This window comes from Lepidochelys olivacea (assembly GCF_965140295.1).
Source record: "Lepidochelys olivacea isolate rLepOli2 genome assembly, chromosome: 2".
Taxonomy (NCBI): Eukaryota; Metazoa; Chordata; order Testudines; family Cheloniidae; genus Lepidochelys; species Lepidochelys olivacea.
In genome coordinates, this window is record NC_140412.1 from 209924215 (window position 1) to 209946123 (window position 21909).

General features: G+C 41.8%; 1 protein-coding gene across 1 annotated transcript; it reads right to left on the reverse strand.

The window, feature by feature from the left end:
• Window positions 1-1854: 1854 nt before the first annotated feature.
• On the reverse strand, window positions 1855-15351 carry NPY (neuropeptide Y). The gene is made up of 4 exons (XM_084620054.1): window positions 15112-15351; window positions 14059-14246; window positions 6165-6245; window positions 1855-3168 (listed from the first exon to the last, which is right to left on the reverse strand). Exons 2-4 carry the CDS (start codon window positions 14244-14246, stop codon window positions 3144-3146), a joined length of 294 nt encoding a protein of 97 aa, XP_084476180.1. The 5' UTR covers window positions 15112-15351; the 3' UTR covers window positions 1855-3143.
• Window positions 15352-21909: the final 6558 nt, after the last annotated feature.

The following is a 21909-nucleotide window of genomic DNA, read 5'->3' on the forward strand; positions in this document are numbered from 1 at the left end:
CTCAGGGAAAACTTCCCAAGTGAATTTTTCCAGTATTTGCAAGAGGCAGGTTTTCACTTGGGTGGTGGCCGCGTTTATCAAGCCAAGGTCAGAGAAAAGCTGTAACCTTGGGAGTTTAATACAAGCCTGGAGTGGCCAGTATTAATTATTTTAATCCTTGCAGGCTCCCACCTTCTGCACTCGAAGTGCCAGAGTGGGGAATCAGCCAAGCCCAGAAGTTCAAAAATCATGAGTCAGACCCCCTAAAACTCAAGATTGGACTCCAAATTGTGAGGTTTTTTTAAACATTTGTTGTGCTTTTTTCGGTCTGTCTGTTGCTCCCCAGTCCCATCCCCAGTATGAGAATGAGGTAGGGGGATTGGGGTTTTTAGTAGATTGTGTGCATATAATTTTCCTTTTACAAATAGGATCTACAGGATATATATGATCTGCCTTATTTTGGAAACCCTCTCTTTGGATCAATCAGAGTTGGGCGGACGTATATTTTGGAGATTTTGCCTGTAGTAAAGGTAGACATGCAATATAATAACTGGCCTGTCACTTATATGGTTCACTCCGCAGGGGTAGGCAGAAGTTCACTGTGAAGGAGACAGAGGTGAAGCAAGGGAAGTTATTGAGACTCAAGAGGGTAGGGAGCCAACTAAGGCTACGAAGGGGGCCCCAGCAGTTTCTGTTTGTTCCCTGGCCTGATCCTGGATGCTGTGTCAGTACCTCAAGCTGCCTCCACCCTCCCATCCTCATGCGCATGCATGAGTTTCTGCATAAATGCTCCCTATTTGTGCTGCTCCTGGTTCACCCCGTGTTTCTTATGAATCCAGAACTCCCAGTGAAAACAATACAATGTTGCCAACTCTCATGATTTTATTGTGAGTTTCTCATTTTCTTAAAGCCTCAAACTTCTGGAGTCATGAATCTCAGCTTTTTTTATAGAAAAAAATTAGGTCTACCCCTCACGGTTGTGGAAAAGTTTGAAAACATAAATCCTAAAGGCTCAAAAACCAGAAGGCGAATCAAAAGAACCCCAAATTTACCATTTAAGATAGTTTCATGATTTGGGGGGCCTGACTTGTGATTTTGAATGTTCCAGTTTCCTCAGTATTTGGAAGATGAGATACACAAAGGCTCAGTTCTTCAGAAGGCAAGTTTCACTCAATACTATAAGAGCTTCATTTGGAACAGAGAGAACACAGGAAGATTTAGAAAGAAAATCCAAGATATTAGTATATATAATATCATTCGGTTCCATGTTGTTTGATTGCTTTGCCTCTATAGTCAATGCCTCATTAAAACAATAAGGTAAATAAAACTTAACATCTTAGAGCTCTCACTAGCTTTTGTACACAGGTGTGTGCTCCATAAGATGAAGAAAATTCACAGAATTAGGTGGGACTGCAGAGAGTGAGTAACTTGTGTATATGCTTCTTCTTTAACCATTCCTTTCTCCATTCTGGCATATATATTGAAGATAATGCTAGGTAACTCTAATTTAACAATCATGGGATCTACTAACATCCTCGTTACCATCAAATCGTAGTCCCGCAAGATCACTAATGTATTTATTATACACAATGCCAGAAATCAGTGGTAAATACAATATATATCTCATTAAATTCAATTTTTGTAAAGAATGCACCAGAATAGACCAAATATATAGTCTAAATCAATAAAGTGACAATGTAGGTGTTGAAAACAGTTTGCCTATTAAAATACCATCTGCGTGTTTTCTTTAAATGAATATGTTTTTAATGTTTCACTGAAGTAGGCGTGACATACAGTAACTGGCAAATGTCAAGGAACTACAAAATGTAACAACACATCCAGTGTGTATCTCTAACAAGCAGATTAAAAACCCACTTAAATTGTATAGATGTATTTGTGTTTTAGCTATATAACAATATTTGGAAAACAGATATGAAATGTTTATACATCAAACTTCCGAGCAGATTTTTTTCTGACTTACAATTCTGGTTGTGTTCTTTCACACAATCCCTATGCACTCATCGCTGACATATAAATAAGGGGTAGCATGCTAAAATATCAGGGATCAAGGACCAGAATCTGTACCACTCTACAGAAGAGGCCAAATATAATACAAACAGCTACTGACAATATTCCACACTGAATCTCTGACAATGAAAGAACCATATATAGAATGAGGGTAGAAAATGCTGTTATAACATTAAGTAGTTTTAGATGAAAATATTAAGGTTATTTTCAACTCAACAAGCATCAGTAGCTCTCCCACCAGGGTAATATGGATTTTACACATGGAACATTTAGAGAATAAACATCAAAGAAAATACCATTGTACCTGATCTAGGTACTCTCTGCTCATGGAAAGGGTGACTAGGATAGAAATTAGGAAAATTCTTTGTGTTGGATTCAGTTATTCAAAACTTTGTGTTGCAAAGGAAATATCAAACGTTCACTAGGTAGCTTTTCATGTAATCAACTATTAACCCTCAAACACTTCCAAATTCCATATTCATAGTCCTAGGAATTATATTGTTTCCTGTCATTTTATATATTGCCAAAATGAAGAGATTCAACTTTTTTAATTTGAATTCTTAATCAGTCTTGACTATTTAGCAGAATTAAACCTCTTTGTATTTTGAAAATGCTATTAATTTTAATATATGGGTTAATGTAAGTAATAAACAATTGTTCTGTATAATGATTAATGAAAAACACTTTCCAGATCACTTTATTTTCCTAAATTATGTAGGATATATTGGATGTTATGAAACAAATAAATCTGTATAAATCAAAACAGAAAAATTGAATTAAAGGCCCAGCTAAGTGTTGTAATTATTTCACTTTTCACAATTATTTTAATATTTGTGAAATGATCACTGTACATGCTACTTTAGACTGCAGGGAAGTTATAATTCGGTTTTAATAGTTTAAAACAAATCTTTACTATGCCAATAATAGTGTTGTTGTCTTTCATTTAATATGTTACATTATGGAATGCACAAATAAATTATTTAAATAAATGTATATACAAGTATGATGAAGGAAAAATGCTACAGAATTCAATACGATGGTTGCATGCACTGAGGAGTGATAAACTGTGATTGATTTTATAGCAATAAGTATGGATTGAAAACTAGGAAAAGTTTGACGATGTGCTGAAATTTCCATCACCACATAGAAGGGTCTTCAAACCTGTAACACACATTAAACATGTTATGAAATTTTCTCTGAAAGATTAGTAATAGAACCAAATAGATTTTAAGATAATTGATGATCTTTTAACAGGCAGAAGTAATAAAAGTTCTCACTTTAATACCACTAGTAGAGTATGGGATACATTTCCAATGTGATGTATGAAGACTGAATTGCTCCACTTCCACAAAAATGAATGGAAGTCAGGTGGTTAAATACCCACACATTATTATGTAATGGGACCCTAAATGTTGCTGCATCAGTGCTGTGTCTTTACAGTACTAAGACCCATTGCAGAATAATTTTATGCCAGTGGCTAACACTTAGTGCATTTCTGCTACAAAATTATAGCACGTAGAGATATAAACATGCCTATCAGTACATTTGTATCTCTGACTGAATTGTCTGTTGTACTGCTTAAAGAGAGGACTTACTGAATTTAGCAAAATTCTATAATGCTGTTCACCCAGAATTTAGTTTTTTCAAAAACTCAATCTGAAGGTAGCAGCAGTGATTGCTAAAAACTTAAGTGGCATTATTGCTTAATATTTTAAATAAATGATGTTTAAAATATTTGCTAAAGCAAATGCCACGGGCCCAAAGTATTTCTGTATCCTGGTATTGTACTACGTGCATACAGAAAAAGACACAAAAAGAGGGAGAACATAACTGAGACAAAGGATGATACACATACAGTATAAGGATTTCCTAATGACCACATGGGATCCACAAGATCAAAACCATGCATAAGAGAGACATTTGTATTAAACTCAGTGCTTTCCTTAGTTTCGCAGCACATTTATTTTTAATCTATTTTCCCTAAGAATCTAGTAAAGACGTTCTGCTAAGGGAGAAACTTTCTTTATATGTCCAAACGTACCATGTTAATTCGAGACACTTATGGAGTTTCTCTTTATTAGCTGGTAAGAGTGCACATCAGAGGAGACAGCCACTCTGAATACTATTCAAGTTTTTCTTCATACTTCATTAATTTTGGGTACAATGTCTAAGTTCACAGAAGTGACAGAGGCATGAAATGTGACCTTCTGGTGATGATACAGCCATGGGAAACTAGATCTATTCTCTAGCTGCCCATGCATGCAACTATTTCTTAAATATAAATACATACATAATTACTTTATTTTAAGTTATGAACTAATTTTAAACTGCTTTTATTTTTTAATAATATTGGACCTTGTTTTAATCTTACTGTTGATTACAATACCCTGTTGAGGGCATGAAATTAAAATCTCTTCCTTATAATTTTTTCCATTTCACACGCACACTCGGTTATTCTTTTTTTTTTTGTTCATAAGCTTTAAGTTATTAATTATTATTATTATAAATAAAGCATTGTAGCATTTTTGGAGTGGAGAAGAATCATGTATAAAGAATTAGATGGAGGAATTACATAAATTGTAACACTACATGTGTGCTGCCCAAAGCAGACGACACTGATAGCATTCCTTGAAGAATTAGTGTTTTGCCTGGTCTTTATAAAGCATAGAGAACCTCCATAACATATTTCACTACAGTTTACTTTAACATATACATCAAATCAGCGAGATAAATTGTATCATGGCAGGTGCACTTAAAGTCATAACCATAATGCTGTATTTTAACTTTGTAGTAAAATTTCCTATACTTGGGCCCAATCTTGTAAGTCTACTGCACAGACAACTTCCATAGGCATCAATGAGAATTCTGGACACAAAGGGTTTGCAGGATTAGCCCCTTCAGTGCCAGTGCTGCAATGATTTACATGTGTGCTTAATTTTAGACACGAGAGTACTCCCATGGGGCTCATGCATATTGACTTATGAAACACAACAGCTGGCTTGGGCATTATGACATAGCTACGGTGAAAATAGTTTACTTCTGCAGTAGACATACAATCACCAGCCTTTTAAACATAACCGTCAAGGCTTAAACTCTGCTTACCCACTCTTAACTACAATTAAGATTAAAAATACTATTTTACATCTTCATTAAAAAAATTGACTCAATCCAGATGAGGTGGCAAGTAGAATTTTGCAAGACTGTATTAATCTTAGTCATTATTATAGTATTTTAATCAAGATATGCCATTAGCTTAAATGGATATATACTTACAGACTGAAATTCACCCCTGTGCAGAGGTCCAACACCACACCTATGCATTTTTGAGACCTCTGCTTTTTCCGCTCAACATCAAGTTTAAGTGGAATTTCAGTGATGCATAGATCTTATACTGGCCCTCTGCATTGATTGTCATACCTTAGCAATTAAAATTATACTGAGATAGTCAATAACACATTTAATAACATCAGCCACCTTGTTACAATGTTGTTTTATATAGTGTTGTAGTAAAATCAGACCATGGGCTTTCAGATATAGACATTCTTGTGTGTGCCAACCAAAATTTAATAACTTGTGACCTTTTCACTTTGTAAAATATTAGGCACAAAACTCATGCAAAATGTAATATTTTAAAGAAAGTCAATGTATATAATCTGTGTGTAGATTAATATAGGCACAGATTTTCCCACCTAAAGCTATTTTAAAAGAACCCAGGATTTCAGAGAGAAAAATAAAACTAAGAAAATTAACAATTAATGGGGAAACATGCCTCATGTTTCAGTATGTAGGTGGATCACCATCAGGGGTCAGGGTGGTATTCTGTGCAGCATTTCACAATAAGGGATATGCATTATGAGGATTCTTCCCTTCCTTTAAACACCAGGTATCAGCTACTGCCAAAAGTAAGATACAGTACTCTACTTGAGCCAGTGGTCTGATCTGGTATCATAGCCCTTACATTCCTAGGATGTTTGTGTTGTTTTAATAATGGATAAATAATTTTATTTGTTTATATATACATATATATATAAACTGACATCCAAATACAGTGTTCTAGTTTTTGATGCTTACATATTTTCTGCCTATGAAAATCATTTACTGAAATAGTTAAATTTAAAATAAAAATAATAGTTATCACAATGCACTTTTGTACTTACCTAGATCTAGGAATATTCTCTGTGCTTTCTCTCAACAAAAGATCGGAGATCAGTGTCTCTGGGCTTGATCTCTTTCCATATCTATTAAATGGGGGGAAAAAATACCTATTTTTTCATACCTCCAACTTTAAAATTGAGACTAACTTTGGAATGTTCATATAAACCTTTATTGTAAAATTTTGTAGGGCAGAAGTAAAGGCAATTCTCCAGCAGGTTTAGTTGAACCCAGTTTGCTCATTTGAGAATGTGTCACTCTACTGTCACATTGGTTACAAATATATCAATAATTAGAACATATAAAGACCCCTCATATTGAAATATTTTCCATAATCACCTGTTATAATATACATGATAGAAACCGGACATTTCTAACATTTCTTTGTTTGGCAGGTATTAGCAGATATCCTACAGTCACACTTTTTGTGCGGGAGGATGTGCAAGGGAGGGAGAGAGAAGTGGAAATATAACAGCAGATCTGAGGTTTATGATCCTTTTCTACAAATGCAATTAAGGTTTTTTTGTTCAATTCCAGCACAGATTTGGATAGTGCTGCATCTTCCATCAGAAATTCATTGAGTGAGAAATCCACAAAAACTACCTGCCCTATACAATGAATACAAAAAAACTCATACTGCATCAAGTTACCATACATACAGACCAAGATTTTCAAAACTGACTAGTAACATGAGATGAGATGCCTTAAAGGGGCCAGATTTTCAAAATGTGCTGAGGAAAATCCAGCACCTTTAAGTTGTCTCAAGTGGGGGACCCAAAACTTGAGCTACCCAAACTCACTCGTCACTTTTAAAACTCTTGCCATCGTAGATCTTGTATTGCAAATCAGAGCTTTGTTAGTAACATGGTATGACAATTGTTGTCAGGTGTGATCTTTGTTCTTAGTAAACCTGACAACTGTGTTTCTATTCCTGCATTAAAAAAAAATATCCTGGAAAACAATAGAATCCATTAGGGGCATTTACTTGAAAAAATAATCCCAATTTCCATTTCTTCTAAAGGAATGCACCCTTTTTCTCCTTTCTGAAAACAGTATCAATAATAAGCAGTCAGCTTGACAGGTAATCCATTACTGCCTGGGACCACTAGGTTAACAATAATAATGGTAACCACAAGAGAACACTTCCTTCACTATAAAGAAATAAAGTTCATGGTTTATTACTTGTATGGATATACAGTAGAACCTCAGAGTTTGGGAATGGAGGTTGTTCATAACACTGAAATGTTCGTAACTCTGAACAAAACATTATGGTTGTTCTTTCAAAAGTTTACAACTGAACATTGACTTAATACAGCTTTGAAACTTTACTATGCAGAAGAAAAATTCTGCTTTCACTTTATTTTTTTAGTAGTTTATGTTTAACAGTACTGTACTGTATTTGCCGGGGGTTTTTTTTGGTCTCTGCTGCTGCTTTATTGCGTACTTCTGGTTCCAAATGAGTTGTGTGGTTGACTGGTCAGTTCATAACTCTGGTGTTCGTAACACTGAGGTTGTACTGTATCGGCAAAATGACGGTAAAATTACATTGGCAAAGAATTACTAAATGCATGGGGTGAAATCCTGGCCCCACTGAAGTCAATGGTCCTCAAGGTGTCCCTCCAGTGGATTCAGCTAGATTGCAGAAGAGCAAACTTCCAACAAAAAAGTCTTAGCTTTTCTTGATATGATTTGTGTGATTTTCATATGTTTATCATGCTATATGACTGTGGAAACAAGGATGACTTGTTATTATTATATCTTAATGACTGGATTTTTTCCATGGTCTTGGTCAATTTAGTATCTGTTTCAAGTTTTGGAAGCAAATTTCTGTTATATCAACTGACTGAAAATGAATATCTGAAAAGAACCAGCCGCCCACAGTGAAATGCTATTATAGTAATTCAATCAAGCGTGATGCTGAATCATATGTCTTATGCTCCACCACCACAAAGGAACTTGTTTCTAGTTACCTACTCCAATTAACATGGATGTGACTGGGACTTCCCCTAAGGAGGAATCTAATTTCCCTGATTAAAATATTTGTTTTAAAGACATTGATTAAACAAATTAAAAACTGGATTAAGTAGCCCATACCTTAGCAAAATTCCCATTGACTTCAATGAGAATTTTGTCTGAATAAGGACTAAAGAGGGTCCCTTGCAAGAGAGGAGACATGGCTCAGATACATGAAGAGGATTCTTATTTTGAGATACTCGACACACTCTGTCCCTGAAGCTCCCTGGCTCCCAGATTGAGGACAACACATTGTGCTGCCATACAGGGTGTCTGTGTCCTGAATAGGATTAAGCCATCAAGGAATGGAGTGCTGCCTTAAGGATCAGCCCAGGTGGCAGAAAAGGAAAGCAAATTCTTCTAATGTTAAATGTTCAAGGCTTGGGTGTGCCCCTTAGTTTTGCAGTCTCTATCACTTAGGATAGCCCTTATAGTCACAATAGAACAATGACAAGAGAACTGAACTGAAAGCCAGGGCTGAACACAAAATAGAATTAGTTGCCATTGGAGGAAATCCTTCATAAAGTCTTTACACCAGAGTAGATGGTACTGTCTCCATATCTATCTTGCACAATCCAGAGACTTTCCAATGACAGTATCCCAACCTACTGCTTGCTGTGTGGAAAATGTTTGAACAGTCACTTCCACCGAATAGTATTAACATTTTAAAGACCAAGGACCAACTTTGCAAAAGTGGCCAGTAGTGTTTGGTGCCCAATCTGAAGCCTGGTCTACTCCTAAAACTTAGGTCAACCTAGCACAGAGCTGTGAAAAAAGTCATGCCCTGTGCAACATAGTTAGGTCAATCTAACCTTCACTGTAGATGCAGCTAGGTCAATGGAAACATTCTTCTATCAACCTAACTACCACCTCTTGAGAGGGTGGATCTACTACAGTAACAGAAAAATCCCTTCCATTGCTGTTGTGTCCACAGTCGTGTTACAAGCAGTGTAGCTGCAATGCTGCAGCTGTCCTGCTGCAGCACTTGTAATGCAGACATACCCTTAGACATCGCCTGTTTTTCAGAGGTGCTGATAATCCACAACTCCAGTTGAACTCAAGGGGAGCTGTGAGCACTCAGCACTTGTGACAATCAGGCCCTTGGTGTCTCACGTTGGGCACCCAAAGCCATTTTTGAAAATTTGGGCCTGGGCATTCAAATCCTTGAAGGTGTTCAGCACCTCCAGTAGGGGTTGAGGGTGCTCAGAACCTTGCAAAGTCCTCAATATCAAAAGAATCTGCATGTAACAAAGGCTCTTTTTCGCATTACATATCTGATATAGATGTGAAATGGGAAAAATCTAGTGTTTTCTGAAATCCAAGTCATCAGAGATGGTTCAGACACATCCAGGGCCACCTGCAGAGCCCCTGGATTAGAGCCACTTTCTATAGGAATGCCCCCTTCTTGTGGTCTTATATTTAAAACAATATGTTGCATGTTTGTTTATAACATAGAATGGCAATGCATGCAAAGGACAAGCTGGGGGAGGCAAGAGATGACAATGACAAGCTGTGGGGGAAGTGAAGACGAGATGGAAAGTTCAGTGATCTGAAGCTGCAGGCAACAAAGTGGCAGGGCAGTGCCAGTTGCAGGAAGGAAGCCATTGTACAGGGACAGAAGATGGTTTGAGGAGGAATAGAGTTCTGACTCAAGCAGCAGGACAGGGATGAGGCCCAGAGGAAGTTCCCAAGGTCACCACTGGAGGGGGTGAGAGTACAGTGGAGAAGGGCCCTGTATGGGAATGGAGAACAGCCTCACGGGAGGTGAGGCTCAGGAAGTACAGTAAAACGTGCCTTAGTGACGAGCTCTGACAAGAGATCACTTGTCATGAGTGACTACTTGCAGAGGCCAAGGAACATTTTTCCCCTATAATTTAACTGCGAAGAGTGACCACCTGTCATCTGTGACCAGCAACCACAATTTCTTACTCCCATCCATAAAAACAAACTTGTAGGAGGAAACCAATCTTCCTTACTTCTACACTGCTGCTGGCAACGGCACTGCCTTCAGAGCCGGGTGCCTCGCCAGGAGCCACCGCTCTCTCATGTGCAAACCTTTGAAGAGAGGCCCCTTCTTACAAGCAACTACTTTTGCTAGCTCCCATGAATGGTCATTCTTGGCAGCAGGTTTAACTGTAGTTGCGGGTAACAGTAGCCCATGGGAAAGGGACAGTAAGAGGTACTGGTTAAAGCAGCAGCAGTTGCCAGGAGGGATGGGACAGAAAAATGCAATCAGTAGCTACAGAAGCATCAGACGACAAAGCAGGAAGTGGAAACCCAAAAGGAAAGGGCACTTACCTCTGCCTCTTCCCCCTCAAACATACCCTTTCACATATGTTTCACCAACTGTGCGGTGAGTTGGAGGCTCATGGCTGGGCCTACGGGGTTCAATATCCACAGGGTAAGATAAGAGGCTCAGGGCTTGTCTACACTTGAAATACTACAGCAGCACCACTGCTATAGCACTTCAGTGTAGACACTATCTACACTGACAGGATGGGTTCTCCCACTGGTGCAGGTAATCCACCTCCCTGAGAAGTGGTAGTTGGTCAACAGAAGAGTTTTTCCATTGACCTAGTGCAGTCTATACCAGGGGTTAGGTCGGCTTAACTGCATGGCCCACGGATGTAGATTGAGCGACGTAGCTGGGTCATCCTAACTTTTTAGTACAGACAAAGCCTCAGGATCTTGCTCGCACTCAGTGAGAAGTGATGAGCATGCCCAGAATTCTCTCTTCCTCCTGGCTGGGGCCTCTCTGGTTATATCTACACTTCACACTAAGCCCAGGCTCTAACTCAGGTTTGAACCCAAGCCCCCTTCCATCCACACACAAATCCGTCTGATTCAAGAACCTGGGTCCTCCTAAAACTCTGCTAAGGGTCAGAGCCTGCAGCCTGCTGTCACTCAGGTCCAAGCCCTGTCATTTGCAGTGTGGACGCAAATACGAACACATTAGCATGGCTGTGAGAGCTAGGTCCAGAAATTGTAAACCCAGGTTTATAATACAGAGTGGACATTCAAGCATGGGCTTGAAAATGCTGAGTACACAAGCCCAGGTCCCACAGACACAGGCTTACTTTGTTTGCAGCTTACCTATGCCCTCTCATCACGAGTCTCCCTGCAATCACAGGTTCCATCAGGAATGCTGGAACAATCTGTATAGTGGGGGTGCTGAAAGCCATTGAACCAAACTGTCAGCTCTGTATATAATGGAAACCACTTCAAGCCAGGGGGTGTGGCAGCACCCTTAGTTCCAGCACCTATGGGTTCCATAGCCCGCCAGAACCAGTCCTCAAAACCATCATCCAGTACTAAGTAAAATGAAATAAAGTTCTCACTGGGGAACTTTGACTTTAGTTATGCTGTTCATCATGAAAAAATCAATTCTGATCTAGGATCAGTTTTCCAAGACGTTTATGCCACAACATTTTCTATTATTACTGAAATAGGAAATGTGCAAGAGTTAAATTAAAACCAATTGCAAGCCTGTTGCCGTGGGTTGTTTCAGTGCAGTTAATGCACTGAACAAGAGAAACAGTGCATCATGTTTTTCAATTAAGTCCTATTTGGGCCTCCATTCCTCTGATTACAGTGTGGTCCACCCTGGAAAGTGACATTGTGAAACTGGCTTTGTAGGGTTCTATATTTGTTGTCTCTCAACTCTCTAATTGACTGTCCAACTCAAATTTACTCCATTTAAAAGTAAAATGATTGTTCCCCCTGCTTGGCACGTGGAATATAAAAATCAAACTTGATTCTTTTTTCCTTCATGCCTTATCATCAATAAAGACTTTGGTTCAACATTCTATTTATAATATGCACACCAGAATGGAATCTAGCTCACTCATCCCTGCTATACTGACTTTGCAGAACTAAGAGGGGTAAGGGGGGAGTAAAATCTTGTTTTTGTCACTAAAAGAAGCAGATATGAATATGATATATATGCAAGCAGTGGATCTGTTAAGTAAGGTGATGTCATTTTTACACAGTCACTTTTCAGACTAGAACCACACTTGAAATACTGTCTAATGCAGTGGTTCTCAACCAGGGGTACCATGTACCTCTGGGGGTATGCAGCTATCTTCCAGGGGGTACATCAACTCGTCTAGATATTTGCCTAGTTTTACAACAGGCTACATAAAAAACACTAGCAAAGTCAATACAAACTAAAATTTCATTCAAACTATGACTTGTTTATACTGCTCTATATACTAGAAGTACAATATTTATATTCCAACTGATCTATTTTATAAATATATGGTAAAAATGAGAAAGTAGGCAATTTCAGTAATAGTGTGCTGTGACACTTTTGTATTTTTATGTTTGATTTTGTAAGCAAGTCGTTTTTAAATGAGGTGAAACTTGGGGGTACGCAAGACAAATCAGACTCCCGAAAAGGGTACAGTAGTCTGGAAAGGTTGAGAGCCACCAGTCTAATGAATAAATCAGCTGATATAAGAAATTGTATTTAGGAAATGGGATATGAGAGAAGAGGTAGGAAACCAATGTAGTGAATTCGAGTGTGTGAAGGAAGGGGAAGATGATATGGGCAGAGCCATGGGGAGGAGAGAAAATTTTGGCATCTGCATTTTATATGAACTAGAGGGAGGAAAGCAAAAGCACAGCAAAGAGGAGGTTCCAATAGCCTAGATGGGAAATTATCAGAGCATCGGCTTTTCTGGGCAACGCTTAGTTCAGAGGAAGCTTTCTCTTCTATTAGCCAGCTGAACTAAATCGGACTGACGCCCCCAAACAAAGAGACTTGACATTGTAATTTTACCTTTCTTTTCAATCTGAGGTTTCATCACACACATCTGCAGTAACATGAGCAAGTCAGGGCCATTCCTAGGTAACCATTCTAGGGAAGGGCAGACTTGTCTGCCGATACAATGCGCTCTTTAATTATTTGTTAAGTGACTGGTGTACTAAGCAGCTGTCAAAACAAAAGATTTCTGAATTACTACAATTCTTCAGCAACAATAAGAACTGTCACTCGCTCCAGATAAACACCATATGAGACACAGCGGCAGCAATGGAAGTATGAAATTGTTCTGCTTTTTTCCCTGTCTGTCTCACACTCTCATGTTCCACGTTTACATTTTATTTCCCTCTTTCCCTGTTTGCTTCTGCTGGTGCTCTCTCCATGAAATAAACTTCTTTTGACTTTTGTGTTCCTAGCAACGAAAGCTCTTTGTGTTAAAACCTGACAAGACTGGATGAGACCAGCCTCTAGAGCCCATATTGGTACCACTCCACCAACCCTTTATTACATGTTATTCGTGTTGGAGGTCACATTTACCTCCACCTTACACAAAACCCATGTGCTGTATCCAGTCAGGATCTGCCCCATCATGAAGAGGTGGCTGTGGTTGCTACAGAAATGGAATCCACCCTTAACCGACTTCTTTCTCTATTACTGTTTTTCTTGGGCACCTCATTTTGTGAATTCATAAGTGCTCAGAGCTCCAACTGGAGCATTTTAGCTTCCCCTCAGTTGTGCCCCCCTCACCACTTCGGCACTCACATTGCTGTTTCCATACCCCTCACTGGACCATGCTCAGCCTCTGGTGCCTGATCTCAGCCTTGACGGGACCGTCCCTCACATCTGCCCACCTGGCTGGTGTAGAAGGACCTATGAGCTAGAGATCCTGGAGGAGTCAGACCGCCCCTCGGGGCAGTGCTCACTAGTGGCTGCTGTGCGGAGGGAAAGAGCCCCTCCTACAGAGCAGAGCCTGGGCGAGATCAGAACGTATTTTCCCAGTTTGTTTTCTGAGAAAGGCGGTGGGGATGAGCCTGGTGAATACACAGGCTTCCCCCTACCCACCCACCCAGGACAGCTGGTCTGTGCTCGCCCTCCCTGCCCGCGCTAGGGTGCCCGGTACCTACCTCTGCCTCGTGATGAGGTTGATGTAGTGCCTCAGTGCCGAGTAGTATCTGGCCATGTCCTCCGCAGGCGCGTCCTCGCCGGGGTTGTCCGGTTTGGATGGATACGCCTCCGCCAGCGTCCCCAGGCAGATCAGCAAGGACAGGGCGAAAGTCAGCACGGACGGCCACAACCGCATGGTCCCCTGCATCTGCGCGACACGCGGGCGGCGGAGGCGGGAGAAAGGAGCGTGAACGGGCGGGCGCCTGGCTGCCGCCCAGCCCAGGGAGCAGCAGCCCCTTCCCCCAGCCCCCGCGCCCCGGGACAAAGCGCTGCGGGGCGGGCCTTGGTCAGTTCCACCCGCGCACGGCTTGCAGCGCCTCCCCCCCCCCCCCCGGTTTCTGGCGGGCACCGGCCACGCGGGCGGCTCGCGCTGCATAAAGTCACCGCGCCCCACTCGCCGCGCGCGCCGAGCTTGTGCAAGGAAGTTGCGCCTGTTGTCACCTTTGGGGGGCGGGGGGGGCGGGGGTAAAATCTGGCTCGAGCAGCAGCCCCGGGGTAGAGCTGCGCCGTGGGACAGGGCACGCTGCGGGGAACACAGCGGCTTTTCTAGGAGGATGCTAGGAAGAGACCCGCAGCCTCCAATGAAACGTGAGTGGGGAGAGAGACCCACGCACCGGAAAACTTGATTTCCTTTTAAAAAAAAAGCATGGGGGGGGCGGTGGCTGTTTATTACCCCCTGGGCTCCACGGGCTGCTGAGCTGGTCCCAGCCCAGGCAGGAGGCGGCACCCAACCCGCGGCTCTCCCACAAAAGGGGCAGAGGCTTCGCACCTTCTCCGAAAAGCGGAAGAAACGGCTGTTTCTGAACGCGAGCCCGGGCGGGCGAGGAGGCGCCGGAGGCCGCGGCCGCGGGGCTCACGCGGGGAGCAGAGCCGCTCCCGGCAGCCACGGGGCAGGCGAGATTTTGAGCCGGGGTCCCCGGCCCGCTTTGCACGCGGGAGGGAGGCGCGCGGCGGGCCGGGCGAGCGGGTCAGAGCCGCGTCCCCCGGCCCTCGGGGAAGCCCGCGGTACTCACGGCCGGCTCCGTCGATGGGGCTTTTCCCGCGCTCAGGTCGGCGTCGCGCTCTTGCCAGTGGCTCGACTCTCCGGTCTGTGGCTCGGCGCCTCGCCGAGGTTTTTTATGGCCTTCCCAGCAGGCAGGAGGGGCCTCGGGCGGTCACGCTTGACGCTTCGGTGACTCCAATCCCCTCGCCGCCTGCGCCCTGCCCCGGGATTGGCACCAGAGGCTGCTGCTGCCTCTTGACACTGACATCCCCGGGGGAGGGGAGAGCGGGGTGGCTGCTGACGCCTCCGATGGCTGGGTCCCAAGGCAGCCGCCCTTCCCCCCTCCACACACCCATCTGCACCGCCGGGCACCTCCCCCGCCCAGCAGCCGGGTGAAGCTGGGGCTACCTGGCTCCGGATGGACCCTCCCCGTTTTCCTCTCCAGACTCCCACCCTGCGCTGTCAAAACTGCAGCTTCTCCTGCTGCACCAGAACAAAAAAGCCCTGGGCCCTGGCACAAAAGGGTCTCAAAGCAAAACCGCTCTCTTGCTAGATCCACTCACTCCCAGATTCCAAAGCCTAAATGAGGTGTCGCTGCTCCTACCGCACCAATAAACATAGCACATGCTGGAGCAATAGTAGTTCAGATGCCCTGGATCTTACACCTGAATCCTGCCAGAGACAGCCCTTGTTTTGCACAAATCCTCTAATTCTACAGGATAACTAGAGAGCAGGTGTAGATATGCCTCTTACACCCAAAAAAAACCAATACAAAACCACCTGATCCCCGATGCATCCTGACACAACAGCACCACAGAAAACTTGCACTGCCAGATATAGTCAATTTTTCACCCTAATCCCAGAATGTCACTCCTTAAATATAGAACAAGATTAATTGCTCCTATTACACCAAAAGGCACCAGACTCTGATGTACAATTGCATCATAAAATCCAGATTTCACATCTGGATCCTGCCAAAATTATAAGACCCAGAAATTGTACCCTCCAAATAGAGAAGTCTTGAGGCTTATCTGTTCAGGGAAATTGATCAGCTATAGCTCTGCTAATATAACTCCCCATATGGACACTCTATTCTCAAGTAAGTGACTTTTTTCAGTATAGCTTATGTAAGTTCCACAGCAGAGGATGTTCAGCACCCCAGGTAACCTATGATGCCAGCAACAGCGAGCCCCTCAAAGTTCCAGGAGACACCAACACTTCAACTTTCTTAGACCATGGTAGTGCTCACTGAATCTGGAAAAGAGAAACTGCTTATGGTAGTGGATGTTGCATAGGTCTCTAAAGCCGCTCATAATTTGTTGCAAGGAGTTTGTGGAACTATGGAGAGGTTTTATAAAGTAACATTCAGTAACCTAACAAAATATGGAAAATATATGTTACTAAATGAGGTGAAGCCAGCCTTTAAAATCAAATCATTCTGATTGACATCTTGCCTTTAGGCCCCCCCCCCCCCCACTTCAGCACTAATACAACTTTCTTTCAGTTATTTTTTTCTTTAGATTTAAATAGTAGTAAAACATAAAATGCCTACATAAGAGCGCTAGGCCCCCTGACAATTAATCTTTCAACAATGTAATACACCAGGCAGAATTAAAAATCAAACATTCAGACAGGAACAAATTAACTCAGCCAGTAGGCCATCTGAAAAAAAGCTCCTTTCCACCTGCATCATTTCAAGAACATAGTCAAAACCTTCTCCAAAAACCCTATCAAACAAGTGCTTTGTGCAGCATGCCTGGAAGGTCACCCAATTCTGGCTATTTCAGACCAAGGCAGGGGAGCAAGTTCAAGAGACCCAGGGCCTCAACAAGATATTAGCCAATAGTTTATGATTCAGTAAAGCAGGGGGTGGCCAACATGAACCTGAGAAGGAGCCAGAATTTACCAATGTACATTGCCAAAGAGCCACAGTAATACGTCAGCAGCCCCCATCAGCTCTCCCACCTTGCTCCCAGCACCTCCCACCCACCGGCAGCTGTGCCGATCAGTGCCTCTCCCTTCCTCCCCACACCTCCTGATCAGCTGTTTTGTGGCATGCAGGAGGCTCTGGAAGCAGGGGGGAGGGAGAGGAGTGAGGGCATGGCAGGCTCAGAAGAGGGGGCCGAAAGGGGTGGAGTGGGGGCAGGGCCTTTGGCAGAGCCACGGGTTGAGCAGTGAGCACTCCCTGGCATGTTGGAAAGTTGGCACCTGTAGCTCCAACCCCGGAGTCAGTGACTATACAAGGAGCTGCATCTTAACTTCTGAAGAGCCCCATGTGGCTCTGGAGCTACGGGTTGGCCACCCCTGCAGTAAAGCATTGACCATGACACAGAGAGACTGTGGGTTATATTTTACCCCATGTAGAAGATGACTTTCAATGAGTCTCTATGCCTGAAGTTCCCTGGAATAGCCAGGGGCTTTGGCTTTTTCCATGGAATAGCCAGGGGCTTTGGCTCCTAAAATCAGCAGCTCCAGAAAGCGATCCACAGAGCTCTGCACAGCAGCTCTGGTAGCCCTCATCCCCCAAGCAGCGCAACTCCTGCAGAACTAGTAAAGAGACATCATATGCATGTTATCTTGTAAAGAGTTACCCTATTAATTCTGCAGAACTGTACTAACACTGGCTGACTCCCCCAAGGAGGCTCACTGGAAACCCATGGGTTCAGCTAAAGAGTATGCGATAGAAAGCAACGGCTCCGTGGCCCTACCACTTCCAACTTTGCCTCCAAAATCCTGCTGAATCCAAACCCTGCAGTGCTTCAGTTAATTAGTTTTCATAGGGTTCTGGGAAGTTCGGATGGTGGTGGCAATGGCATATTGGGAGAGCACGCTCCAAAGCTGGCATTCACCATCTTTACCACTCTCTGGCCTGGCCCTGCTTGATTTGGCTCCCATCAGCTCACAGAAGTGGAGAAGAGTTTACCACATTAATACTTCTAGTCTGCAGTGGTGTTGGAACCATGTTGATTCCATGACCTTATAGAGACAAGGGGGATGAGGTAATATTGGACCAACTTCTTTTATTTCTTGGATCAAAGATATTAATACTTGCATACAGTCTGAAAATTGAGACTCCTTGCACTCCAATATTGCTCTTATTTCTAGTACTAGTGATTCTCAAGATAGCACCCATTAAAATCAAGTTGAAATGGAAATAAGAGTAAATGACGAAGATGGTAATCAGAATGAAATTAATGTAAAGTCCAGTATCTAAGGATTTACAGGGCTATAACAAATCCTGCATAGTGATAAAAAATCTGCGAAAATACACTTTGTGTGCATGCCTGTATCATTCATTTATACTAGGGACCATCTTTTGCTATTGGTGTTGTGTAGTTGAGGAGCACTTAGCCCTTGTCCATAACTGGGGTTCCAAGTTGCTACAATAATAAATAAATAAACAAACAAACAATAGCATAGTGGTTCATGAAATATCAAACCATTAATTTCTCACTGTTCTTCAGAATATCACTGCTTTTTTTGTACCAACATTTAATTTAGGAAGCCCAAGACCTTGGACCAGCATATGTTCAATCTCTGTATATATGTGAACTCATAAATGGGCTGCAGTAATATAAATAATGTCAACAGTAGGGTTTTTTCGAAGTTTTAAATAGAGAGAACAGCACTCTGGGGCATTATCTAGGCCATGATTCAGGAAAGCACATATGGATGTGTTTAAATCCATCTTTTTTTAGGGAAGCACTTGAGCATGTGCTGACCTTTAAGCATGTGCTTAAGTCCCATATCATACATTTAAAATTAAGCACATACTTAAGTACTTTCCTGGATAGGGATGTATTCCTGATTCAGAGCCATATGAAACCTGTCATGTAGAATTGTAGTAATACATTTAATTTACTCTAACTTTTTATTAAAATTTTCTCAGGGTGTTTTTCTTGTCTTATTTCTCAAAACACTCAAAGGCTCTACGGGCTAATCCTGTTCCTATTGGAGCTAATGGAAAAACTTCCACTAAATTCAATGGGAGCAGTTTTCGCCCCTTACCATGTTAACTAGTGCAATCCCCATCTACAAGGTATTGAAGCTATTAAAATAGTATGGGAAGGCCAACATTTACAAACCTGGTACCTAAAGTTAGGAATCTAATTTAGGCATCTAGGTGGCCTGATTGTTTGGTGGAGCTGAGCATCTCTCCAGCTCCCACTGATTTCAGCGGGAGTTTTGCAAGAGGTCTGCAGGCTTAGGGCTCACTATGCACTTAATGACATCATCCATACATTATATTCCCACTTGGGTTCTTTAATTGCATTGCTGTTCTGCAAGACGTCCAGCATCAAGCATGCTGGTGTTTGTTGCTTCCCTTTGCTGGCAGACATGAGAGGAGTGATATTCAGATATTCAGCAGGAGGAAGCTTTTGGGAGAGGAGTGAAATGGGAGAATAGTTGGAAGAGATGACTGTGATAACGTAGGGCTGGAGAGGAAGGACAGAAAAGGATGAGTGCAGTTTGGGAGTGTTAGACAGATGGGAATGATCCAAGAGCAGTTCGGGAGGGAGATCAGAAAGATACAAACTCAGGAGTGTTAGCAGCTTAGTTACTTATATTTACTCTTTGCCAAATGATTTAATATCCCATCCATATCCCCAGAAATGTAGCTGTCAGATGATTGCATTCTCACTCTGTTCACCACACACTCTCTTTAAATGAGGTCCACACACACTCTCACAATATCCTGTTAAAAATCAATACACTGAATAGTAGCATTACATATTCAGAGCAACTATTCACATCGAAGTATTACTACATAAAGTGCATGATCACATAAAATGTGTTAATAAAACCAGTGCCAATCCACCAGTTATGATACTGTTTATTCACATCAGCAAGCAACCGGATGGATATTGATGTCTACAGAAGTAGATGTCTGAGCTCACTGGTGCAGGTTAACTTCAGTGGCAGCATAAAAAGGCAGTCAAAGACCCCTTGTGTGTGTAACACTATGTACAGCGTGGAACACGGGATTGTTTCAAAGTTGCTAGCAAATATCAGATCAAAATACAGCATTCAGAAAAAAGCCAAAAGGAACACGAAACTTCACATTACATACATTTTAATTTCAAAGTATTTAAAAGTTCAATAGAAGGCTGTTTAGCTACAATTTCAGACTAAGATGAGAACTTGAATTCTTCCAGTATGCCAACTTGAAGATGACATTGTTTTGCAAATACCATAAATTTGAATGAAAAATTAAGCCATTTATTAAAGGTGATATACATGTTTGCACTAAATATGGGGCATGACAGAGCGTGATTAAACTGAGATGTAGTGTGATTAAGTTGTAGTGTGGATAGACTATTACTCATAATATGTAGCCAGTGAATTACAGGGGTTTCTCATTAGTTAAAGAAACAAAATGTTAAATTTTCACTAAAACAAAATGAGATGTCATGCATCAATGATCCCATTAACAGCACTTTTTATAAATGCAAGAACAAGATTAACACTTCACTTAGCACAAGGAGAGTATTTAAGAACACAAGCTCCAGCCTAAGTCTTAGGAGATATGAAGGAACTGGCAAGGGCAGATATTATCAGTCAACCGATGATGGCTCTGCTCCCTTGTAAGTCACAGTGGTAATTTGAAGTTAACATGTTAAAAAAGAATTAAAATGACTCCCTAAGGGTTTCCTTACTTGAACAAACCTTCCAGAAATTTTGAATCTTTAAGATTGGAATTTTGGAAGTTCACTTTGATAAGAATAGTATAATTATTATTCAATAATTGCATGAACTTATCTGAACCTGCACAGTAAGAAATTTGGGCTGGTAATCTCACAGAATCAGACTCTCACACAAAATACCTAATATTTCCGGTTTCGATTGTTTACAAATACTTCTAGAAAAGTCTCTTTCATGGCACTTTAATACACCTTGCCAATACCCACTTTTTCACCCTTTTAAGCCAGGACTCTACTAAGGCCAAAGGAGTTGTCTTGGTTTTTTTACACATATTCAAATCCCCTTCTTGTTAATCATTTTACATATCAATAAGATTCAAACTTAGGAACTTCAGTCTTAAAGCAGAGCACTTCTCTGTCTGCTAATATTAAAGGAGCATCTTCACTGACTCAGCAAGCAGTGAAAAGGCCCATGATATCCAGGAAGGTTCATGATATTCCACTAAAAGGCGGAGATATGCTTGTACCCCAGCTAACTCACCAGGCACTCTCTTTTTAATTTATGCTCACTCAAACAAGTGAGGAACACAGGCAGAGCACAGCACAAGTCATTCAAGGAGCAACACAGTCAATTCATCCCTTATCAGGAACACTCAGAAGAGCATAAGAATGCAAGCCAAGTGCTGAGAGACTTGAAGAGCTCCCTCTTACTTATTTAATACTATGGCCCAGATCCTCAAAAGTATTTTGATGGCTAGTTCCCATTGATTTCAAGGAGAGTTAGCCACCCAAATACCTTTGAGAATCTGGGTCTATACTCCTATATGGCCCCCATCATCAAAGTATCTGAATATTCCAACACTTTCATATTGAGAAGGCCAATTATATTCAATGACCAAGTCGGGGAATTGGAACCTCAAGCTCCACAGAATTTGAGTTCCTTTTGAAAGCTAAGTTGTGGAACTACAATGATGAACTAAAGAAAAATGATACAGCTAGGTTCCCACAGACACTCAGGACTCCATGCATCTCCATCTACCCCCTCTCCCTTTTAGGCAAAAGGAAAGGCAACATTCTTGAAAATAAAAATTTTTGGTAATGACTGAATGACTGTTTAAACTGCTTGGATTGGAGCTGGAGTTTCAAGATTTAATATAGATAAATTCTACTTTATTTAAAGTGGTGCT